The sequence below is a fragment of the Haemaphysalis longicornis genome, unplaced genomic scaffold, assembly GCF_048455015.1.
Source record: "Haemaphysalis longicornis isolate Haplotype H1 unplaced genomic scaffold, Haemaphysalis longicornis Haplotype H1 scaffold_10, whole genome shotgun sequence".
Lineage (NCBI taxonomy): Eukaryota > Metazoa > Arthropoda > Arachnida > Ixodida > Ixodidae > Haemaphysalis > Haemaphysalis longicornis.
Window position 1 is genome coordinate 68,494,613 of NW_027526204.1, and position 10,384 is coordinate 68,504,996.

The window sequence follows — 10,384 nt, forward strand, 5'->3', positions numbered from 1 at the left end:
GCGTGAATGGAGGCATCCTACCCAAAACCGAACAGGAATCCACGTTAACATCTACAACCTGCCAAAAAAAAGAATGCAGGGAAATTTTCAGGGAATTTTTGAAAAACTGCGGGGGGAAAATGCTAAAATTAGGCAATTTCTCAACCTAGAAATAAGAATTTTTCTTCCCAGTACGGTACATCACTGTGTGCTTCTGCGCGAAACCCTGTCGAAAAAAATTAACGCCGTTCGACTCAATGTGAAAGCTACCGGAAGTTCAGAGCAGTGATACGCCATAATGGGATGTACCGCCATTATCCGCTTAATGCTACACCCGCATGTGCCGGCGTTGCAATGCCATATTTTACGTTTGCTATCGTAAAAACCAACTTATCTAGCCTTCCGAACTAAATGACGGGTGCTGCCGGTTAATTACGTATATCTTTCCTCAAATGTACCTATAGTTTTCTTTGTGATAAACCAAGGGAAGATGCATGACAAGCGCCAGCGTTTAAAGAGTTTTCGAACGCTTATTACTATATAAACCGCTTGGCTTTCGAAGCCTCTGGGTTACGAAGTTGGTCGTGGTTACGCCGCGGCGAAAAGACCGTGACAGGCTACACTGTAATGATGTGGCGATATGCTTGGTTCCAGCTAGCAAGCTAAGACGACAAGGCGAACGCCTAAAGCGCTCTACACTTAAAAATCTGCGTTGTTTAATCTTCGGATTCTATTCACGAACTAGCCCAGTATGGTACATTACTGGGATGCCATACCCATGGCGCAGCGGACGGCGCCGTCCACGGTGACCTCGACGGGCCGGTAGTACGGGCACTGGCAGCGTCCGAAGGGCTCGTGCGCCCTCTTCACGCACACCTGGCTCGGGGAACGCCGGCAGTCCAGGTCCTCGTCGCACCGCTCGTGGCGCTCGGGTTGGAACCGCTGCACGCCTGCCCCTGGAAACACGCTGTGCGTCACCGACGAGTTGGCTTCCCGCCCGTGGCGCTATCTTTCGATCTTTCGAAGGCAACAAGAAATTACTCCACGCAGTGAGCCGATTCTACAATGATTTCGCGGCCATTCATCTGTGTTCATGTGGGCAATCTAGTAAACTGTCCATATCCCCATCTGATTCCAAGCGGCACTCAGTTAAAATGGATTAAGTGCACTCAGTTGATGATCAGTTCCGCTACCGCTTTCTTAGCTCCTCCTGGTCAACATCATCATCATCGTCATCATCAGTCTCCTGCAGGACAAAGCCTTTTCATTCTTCGTCACCGGATTTTCTGCTTTCATCCCTCCATCCAGGTAATGATCTCAAACTTCTACTACCTCTTCCCAGCAGCCCCTCTGTTACCCTGGTGGTTCAGCGGCTCTCATTTCCTCTCACTACATGGCCAGTGACGCCTCAGCCTCCATGGTTTAGCTGACCTGCACTTAGGTCGGTGACTGGGCAAAAAATATTTTCTCTCTCTATATATATTGTTACACAAAATGTCAGGACTGCTTCACTGTACGGGCAAATCCTCCCCGCCAGCTGCACGGCCGATGAAGAAGGGAACGAAGCGCTTCTTTCGGGCGGAATCGATGTTGGCTGCACGCTCTCCGGTGAACCACCGCCATTACTGTGAATAAACCCCACTTCGCCTCTTACTCGCCTGCTCATCCCCGTAACAGTCTTGGTATTGGCATCCGTATGCACTTCCGTCGAAGCCGATGGGTCGAAGTGGCGAAGTATCGGGCCAGAAGTGAGCAAAAACTTAAGTTGGGAAAATGAGTCCTCGCACTCTGGCGTCCAGTTGAAAGGCACATTCTTGTGCAAAAGATAGGACAGAGGAGCAGCCAGCTCTGCAAATTTAGGCACGAACCGGCGGAAATAGGAGCATAGCCCCAAGAAACTTCGAAGGTCACGCACAGACTGGGGTGGCTTGAAATGGCTGACGGCTGCGATCTTCTCCGGGTCAGGCCTAACGCCATGTTTGTCAACTAGATGGCCCAAAACTAGTGCTTGGCGTTCACCGAAGTGGCACTTTTTCGAATTCAACACAAGACCGGCCTTTCCTAGGCAGTTCAGGACAGTGTCAAGGCGTGTGTTATGCTCTTCAAAAGTACGGCCGAAAATTACCACATCGTCGAGGTAGCACAAGCAAATCTCCCACTTCAAGCCTCGCAGAATTGTGTCCATGAACCTCTCAAATGTAGCAGGAGCATTACAGAGGCCGAACGGCATGACGTTGAATTCGAAGAGTCCGTCGGGGGTAACAAAAGCCGTTTTCTCTTTGTGGTCTGGATCCATCGGAATTTGCCAGTAACCAGATCTTAGGTCGACTGACGAAAAATACGAAGCAGAGTGCAGGCAGTCGATGACGTCGTCTATTCGTGGTAGTGGGTAGACGTCCTTCTTTGTGATTGCGTTCAGGCGCCTGTAGTCAACACAAAATCGCCAAGAGCCATCCTTCTTCTTTACAAGAATCACCGGTGCTGCCCACGGACTGGCTGATTCCTGCACAACACCCTTTTGCAGCATTTCGTTGACCTGGTCGGCAATAATCCTTCTCTCGCTCGGAGAAACCCGGTAAGGCTTCTGTCGCACTGGCCGGGAGGTTCCGGTATCGATGGTGTGTCGCGAGCGGCACGACGGAATGTCGATCTTGGCGTCTCTTTGCGAGAAGTCAAACACCGATGCATGTCTGCAGAGTACACGAGCTAGTGCCTCCCTCTCGGTAGAAGAAAGACCCTTGTTTATCATTTGCAGGAATGGTCCGTCGAGGGTAGCCGAGCTCCCACCAGAATCACAATTTTCTTCGGTCACTGCTGCCAGGGATACTCTCACATCTTTTTCAAACGCCGCTAGTTTCATTCCCCGCGGCAAAACAGTACCAGCCGCTGAGCAGTTAACGGCCCATATAAGACTGCGCCTACCGTTTACCGAAATCAAACAATGCGGTAACAAAACATCTTTCTTGATGCAGTTTGATGCAATGGGCTCAGCTATAGCGCAAAAGGTAGGCTCACCAGCACCGCGGGCCAATACGGGAACAAGAGACGCTGAGCGGGCGGGCAGAAGCGTGTCTTCGGATACAACCAGAACGCGTTCTTCGCAGAGAGAAGGCTCCTCCGCGAGTGCTGAATGGAACATGCTGTTTATGGAGAGCTCGCCCGTCGCACAGTCCACCATAGCGCCACATTCACGGAGGAAGTCGATACCGAGAATAACATCATGTGTGGACCTCGGAAGCACTGCAAATTCAGCCTGTAAGTGTTTCCCGGCTAGGAAAACGTCAACCACACAAATACCGATGGGGCATAATGACTCGCCCCCAACACCTCGAAATATGGCACCACGGTCCCAGCTGAACATCACTTTAGGCCCAATACGCTCCTTAAAAACCCTACTCATAACGGAAACTGTTGCTCCAGTGTCAACTAAAGCCATCGTCTGTACACCATCAATAAACACTTCCACTTTGTTCTTGACCATAAAGACGGGCAGAGGTATGTTTCCTAGAGACTGTCCGGCGACCTCACCCCCATCGGCCGCGCCGGCTAGTTTCCCGGCGGCGGTGACAAGGGGCGCCGCCGAGGCGACGGGGATTGGCGTTGGCGTAGGGGCGGTGGCGTCAAACTCCTGTCGGAGGCGGGAGAGCCGTTGCGGGGACCATTAAGATGCTGGTTGTTGCCAGTGGGTGGAAATGGTGGCGACCAACGGTTAGGGTTATAATTATTACCCCTAGGCCAGGTAAACCGCGGGCCCGCGCTTGATCCAGGGCTGCGACGCCGGCAAAACCGCGAGATATGACCGGCGACCCCACATCGGTAACAAACAGGTGGCTCGCGAGGAGAGTCGAACCGCCCGGATGGGAATTGGCGACTGGAAGGGCTTGAACGCCGATAGTCGTCCGGGTGGTAGGCGTCCTGTGGACGATGGAAACGGCCTCGTGATTGATAGTAGCGATCTCGTGTCGGGCTAGTATACATGTCACCTCGCCGGTCGTCAACGAAGTCGGCCACGTTGACAGATGGTCGTAACGATTCCACGTGCCTCGGAGGTGCCTCGTGCCGTAAGTCGCTGTTGTGAGATGGGGTCCAGGGACGGGCAACGTCACTGTGTCGGAGCAGCTCTTCACGGACTATTTGCCGTATGGTCGACGCAAGGTCGACAGACGAGTTGACGTCCACGCTGGCGACCGTTGTGACGTTGGGTAGTCGACCAAACTTTGGCGTTATCCGACGCATCTTGAGCGCTTCAAACCTGCGACAGTGTTGGATTACGTCAGAGATGGTGTTCAGGTTGTCCTTACTGATGAGAAAATTAAAAACGTCTTCCGCAATGCCCTTAAGTATATGCCCAACTCTGTCGTCCTCCGGCATCCTAGCGTCGACGACCCGGCACAACTTCAGTATCTCCTCTATGTAGGTCGTGCATGTTTCCCCGGGAACTTGCGCTCTCTGAAGGAGTGTCTGCTCGGCTTTCTTCTTTTTCGCTTCCGAATCACCAAAGGCCTTCCTGATTTCCTCGACGAATCCGTCCCATGTGGTCAACTTTTCCTCGTGGTTTTCAAACCACGTCAACGCTGTCTTGTCCAAGGAGAAAACGACGTTCGCAAGCCGGTCCGCAGCGTTCCAGCGGTTGTACTTGCTCACTCGTTCGTAATGGGTGAGCCATTCATCGACATCTTCTTCGGGTTTCCCTTCAAACTTCCGCGGCTCCCGTGGCTGCTGCCAGCCGTTGGGCGGTGTCACCGAAGAGTTGCCTTGAGTCGGAGGGGCCATGTCTTCTCGGACGGGCGAGAGGCCAGCTACGCGACGGCTTCGACGAAGATCCAGTGACGCCGTTGTCCGCTGGGATTACCCCGCACCTCCACCAAGACTGTTACGGGGATGAGCAGGCGAGTAAGAGGCGAAGTGGGGTTTATTCACAGTAATGGCGGTGGTTCACCGGAGAGCGTGCAGCCAACATCGATTCCGCCCGAAAGAAGCGCTTCGTTCCCTTCTTCATCGGCCGTGCAGCTGGCGGGGAGGATTTGCCCGTACAGTGAAGCAGTCCTGACATTTTGTGTAACAATATTGATTTCAACTGTGATATCTGCCGGCCGAGTTTGTTCCCTGTCCCTAAGCGCTACTCCCATCATCCTTCGGCACAGGGTGCGTTGAGCTGACCAAACTTTTCGTTTTAGTCTTTGCGGCAGGTGACATGATTACAAGCGGTTTCCGATGCCATCCTCCCTCATCTTTGGTGCTGTGCTACGAGTGGCACCAAAGATGCAGCTGCAGCCGGCGTATACGTACTCCTCGCTTCCTGAGCTGGCCGTCGGTTGAAGAGCCTCCGGTACAAATGGCCCAGCCTCGATTCTCTGCCGCCTCCACCGCCATACGGAGGTCGCTGCTGCAACAGGGGGTTGTCCCGGCGTCGGTGGCGCCGGTTCGGCGGTGGCGGCTGAGGTGACGATGTCCTTCCGGCCTCTTCGAGCCCTTCGCCTGCAGTCGGCGAATCTTCACGCTCGGCTGTTAACCAAGGGGCCGCTGATATGGCCCTAGATGGTAGCTCGTCATCGGGGTCTTCCCTGAGGGGTCTGCGAAAGCGTATTAAGGGAAGGCATCACTGTCAACGAGTGCTGTGTCAGCCGTGGTGGTCACACGAAGTATGCGTCTGAAGTCCTGGGATAAAAACATGGCGGTGGTGGTTTAACCGCCCGCAAGATAAGAATTTCAATGTCGGCAACAACTGAAACCGATGTTAGGTAAAGGAATATACTGACACGAGCCATGAGTGCACGTGATGAGATATTTGGCAAAGCTTGCTGCGGCGCCAACCTCATTCTGGCCCCGCGCTTCGCCGTACCGACCTGGATGCAACAGTCGGGGGTAAGCTGGCGGTGCAAGGAATAAAGTTTCACGGAAAACATATGTGAAGTCAACTTTATTGCGTCGGGAAGCTCCAGCCCCAGCGCAACCCGAGTCTTCAGCCTGTGTCCCCAGTTTGTGAGTAGCGATCAAGATCAGCCCAGACACGACGTGACGAGACCCACCGAAAATGACCTGTCCCCCATCGTCTCGTCTTGCCTTGCACGGCTCCAGGCACCCATAACACTATGTTGTTTTTTTCCACCGTCTGACACGGCCCCCCTCTACGAGGGGGGCCGTGTCAGACGGCGGAAAATGCAGTGGCACATAGCGCTGTGGTAGCCCACGTGCAACGAAGACGAAGCTAGGCGTCTGGTCATGGCAGGGTCATGGCTGGCGTGTAAATACATCGCATCCCTTAAAGCACGGCTCGTTCCATTTGTCCTGCCGACACGTAACAGTGTTGTTATGTAAGAATATTGTTACCTGGTGACAGGGCGATTAAAAGGACCAATGGAGGATGTCAACGACGTATTCACAATATTTACGAGGTGTCTATAAGATAGCCTGCCAAGGCTATATGCGTTCACACGCAGCTTTTTTGTCTCTGCTTGAGGAAACAGCGCTATGCCCTACTGCCCTTCTCTTTCGACTGTTCTTTCCCAGAATGGTGCGTTCCGGCACGCTTTCCAGTTTAGGCTCAGTTCGCGAGTCCCAAAGGTCCAAACAAACGGTCCAAAATACGAAACATTTGTGACAGAGCCCGAGTATAGGAGAGCACGCCTGCAAGTTGCATCAGTTGTGGGACGGCCTACAGTGCCGGTCTGTACCGTGAACGGTAATCTGCGCATGTTGAGGTGGTGCGGAATTGACGTGAAATGTCCGATTTTGCCGGCCACAAAATTGCACGCGTGTCCAGGCAGTGAGCCTGTGACCTGACACAAAGAGACCCCGCCATCGCGTCAAGTACAGACATTGCGAAAGAAGTAATTCGTAAGGTAGCGAATACCAAATTTGGTTAGTCGATTTTTCGAGTACGTTTTATGGCTACGATCTCTTTAAAAAATTTCGATATGAGTGCCTTACTTGCGTGTTCCCGGCAGTTAGAATGTTCTCCAGATAATGATTAACATTCCAAAAGTTGTCGTCAACACCACTGGCATCAGATTTACCCCAAATTTGAAAACATCGTGCTTGCTCGTCTCTGGTGCGTCATGCGCGTCATCCGTGCGTACTTTACACATTGTGTAACGCCTTCACCACTCTTCGAAGCTAGCGTAACTGCATACAGTAAAAGATTGGGAATTCCAACTCGAAGCGGACCATAAAATTGTTCGCATTAAGTGGAGTTCGAATTATCGGGCGCGCACTAGAATGCATGGACATTGAGCCACATTGCGCCGGCAGAACCCGAAGAAGCCACCTCTGGACACGTTATTGCGAATTAGGAGCTGTCCTTCCCTTCACCGAGTATTTTTTCCGCCTCGCCATTACTGGCACAGTCGATGAGGCGTCGCTGACGAAGCGCCGAGGCAACGGAAGAGGTGACAAGAAACTGGCTACCAACCGCGGTCAAAACAAAAGCAGGGCCGGTATTCTCGAGTTTGCCCGTTTCGAAAACGTCCGTTTCGTGTCCGTTCTATTGTGACGCACCTTCTATTGTAGCCGGGCTTTGGGTTGACTTCTGCGCAACGGTTTTTGTAAACGCATTTTAAACGACTAAACCGATATTAAACTATCTTTTATGGGTTTATTGTTCCGCCAGCGTACCAACAACAAGGTGAAGAATAATCGTCTGTTACGAGAAGCCGCGCGTCATAGCTCTGGAGCACGCTCCGGAGTGTGTGCGTGACGTCACATCCGGGTGTTCGCTTTTAGCCAATAAGGGCTTGCTAAAAACCGACGCTTTTGCAACGGACACAAAACAGACAAAACACGAGAATACCGCGTTAGGACTACGACAACCAATGCACGCCGCGCAGGCAACAGCTGAACTTGTTGCGCATGCCACGTGATCGCAGGCTCAGACCAGCGACCACGGCACAAAGAAAACCGGCAATGGCATGCGCAGGAGCACTTGTGCCGGCGACGCGGCAGCTGCTGTGGAAGCGAAATAGGTGTCTCAGCAAAACAACGAAAGAGAAAAACAGCGCAGCGCGCGCGCTACGCTGTTGCTTTTGTGTTTCGTTGTTTTGCATCTGTAGTTAATCTGGTTTGGCTTGGACTTTCAACCCATTGTAATCACTCTGAGCCGACACTTCTCCGAGGAGTGATGGAAACCAGTGGATCCCATCCCAGTTCGAATTAACCGTTGTGGATACCGACGCGCTAGAATTATCGGGAGTTTTCCCCTTAGAGATATACAGGACTGTGCTTGGAAGAGGGCGTCAGTTCGAATTAACCGTAAGTTCTAATAAACCGAGTTAGAATTAACGAGCTTTTACTGTGTATACAAAGTATTCTTTGTTACGACGCGTACCTCTCTGAAGACTCTTCGAGCTGTGAAGAGAAGGGGTCCCCGCGTCGGCGTACATGACCAGCCAGCGCAGCTTGCGACAGGAAGTGAGAGCAGCCCAGGCACAGCACCGTCACCAAGAGGGGAATCATGTCGGTCGCTCTTCACCAAAGTCAACGCACGAGTGCGACGGTCTGGGCAATTAAAGAATTAAACTGGCCGGACCCGCGTAGTCAGCACTCCGGGACAACTGCGAAGAAAATGTTCGCGTTGGTTGCATTAATTTCACGATGCTGTATAATGCCGCAAAATATCGAGACCCACGGGAGACATTGTCGCTCCTATCTAAGAGTAAGCGTGGTATTTTTTTTTCCTTTAATTTTATTCCACTTTATTTGAAATTCAAGCATGAAAGGCAAAGAAAAAAACTGCCGATTGTACCTGTAGCCAGAGGCTATCGTTCGCTGCCTTACACGCAGCTTTAGTGTGTCAAGACCATTCGTTTTGGTTCTTGTCCATCAGTTTACTTCACAAGGCATGTTGATGGTTTCTGTTGTATTGCAGTTCATTGTGTATTCTGGGGACGTACGTTGCAAACCAGGGTAAAGACAAGCAATCGAAGAAATGTTCTGACTCTTTGCACAGTGAACACTTGTTCTGGCCCGGACGCACGCAAATCGTTTTGTTCTGTTTCCCAATTAAAAGGCTATTACCGGTGAAACCATTTTCTATTCGGCATTTTGTTATTTATTCCATCCTTATAATATTCTGTGTCATACAAAAACACTTAATGTTTGGCCAAGAGGTTCATTACAAATAGAGAGTCTAGGCAGACGACTAAGCCAGAAAAGGGTTATTAGTTTATGCTTTCATTTTAGGCTACTTTTTTGTACGTCTTAAGTTAACGGGAGGGGCGAGGAAAAAGGCTCACTGAACTAACAAAGGCTTGCCAATGGGCCAGTTGGTACAGTCTTCGATTGTTTCGCACCAACTTATGCCTTGTCCTTCCCACTGTCCTTATCACTTATTGAAGTATATGCAGCGCACGATAAATTTCAATTCAAGCCACCTGTTCAAGCCCTGCAGACGGTGCACTGCGTGACGCGTCTTACTGTCTTCCTGTCTGCACCCTACAATGCAGCGCCACTATTCCGCCCCCTTGCCTACCGAAAGAAAAAATATCAGCCTCGATCCGCCATAGACACAAGTATTCAGCTAAGTGTCACGTTCTAGTTGAGAAAGCGTTGACCTCTCAGATTGGTTCACTTATCTGCCACAGCGAAAGTGTCCACCGCCCGGTCCCTGGCTCCGACCTCGCACAGGGCACACTCCCGGGTTATCGTCATTCGTTACGAACAGGTAATGGCCGCTCCTGGCCACGCAACTCGACATTGAAACCTTTACGCTGGCCGCACGCATACGAGCCAGCGTTGCTGTATGCAGAGGGTAAAGATGAGAACGCCTACCTGTTTCGGTCAGAATGTGGCGCAACTCGGGCGGAGCGTGAATACGAGGACGTCGTCTTCTTCTCTGGGGCTGGCGCGAGCCCTCGAGGGATATGGGTGGCGAGGCTTAACGTCCCTTGCTCAGGGAACAGACGCACATAATTAGAAGCCGTTTTCAGCGAGAACATGCTCTGTAATTAAAATTACTGCATTACACAAGATCGCCGAGTATTGTTGCCTAGGCATGGTGGAAATCGATGATGACAGTGATAACGACGACGACAGAGATGATCATGATGAATATAATGATGATGCGTCTCCTGATATGGCGAATACCGCATGGCTAATCAGGAAATGAGCCGGCGGCTGGACGTTTTCGAACATTCCCATAAAGCGCACTAATAACCAACCCCCGCGGCGAAAAACTGTTCAAAGTCGCAGTCAAAGTCAAAGAGTTTACTGTAAGCAGAAGGTTAAGTACGTGGTTAAGATATGCAGACATGGTTAGGATGTACAAGGAAATGTGTCGAAGAAAGTTCAGCGAACTTTATTTTATGCATACCCCTGCATTTTCGCTTTCAATTGAATTAAAGCGAGCTTGACTCGAAACTAACAGATTCCGCCTGAGTACCACCTACAGGCGAAACGCTTCCGCCTTTCA

General features: G+C 51.3%; 1 protein-coding gene across 1 annotated transcript; it reads right to left on the reverse strand.

Annotated features, from left to right (window-relative positions):
• Positions 1–1,970: 1,970 nt before the first annotated feature.
• LOC144159886 (uncharacterized) lies at positions 1,971–8,430 on the reverse strand. The gene is made up of 3 exons (XM_077691543.1): positions 8,303–8,430; positions 5,269–5,552; positions 1,971–4,733 (listed from the first exon to the last, which is right to left on the reverse strand). Exons 1-3 carry the CDS (start codon positions 8,428–8,430, stop codon positions 3,526–3,528), a joined length of 1,620 nt encoding a protein of 539 aa, XP_077547669.1. The 3' UTR covers positions 1,971–3,525.
• Positions 8,431–10,384: the final 1,954 nt, after the last annotated feature.

What these genes read in the sequence shown, in the direction of transcription:
- LOC144159886 (XM_077691543.1), bottom strand. Translation starts at nt 8,430, where the DNA reads ATGATTCCCCTCTTGGTGACGGTGCTGTGCCTGGGCTGCTCTCACTTC. An exon ending in CTCGAAGAGTCTTCAGAGAG is followed by an intron (nt 5,553 to 8,302) that starts GTACGCGTCGTA and finishes ACGCTTTCGCAG; the next exon opens with ACCCCTCAGGGAAGACCCCG. An exon ending in GCCAGCTCAGGAAGCGAGGA is followed by an intron (nt 4,734 to 5,268) that starts GTACGTATACGC and finishes CTCCGACTCAAG; the next exon opens with GCAACTCTTCGGTGACACCG.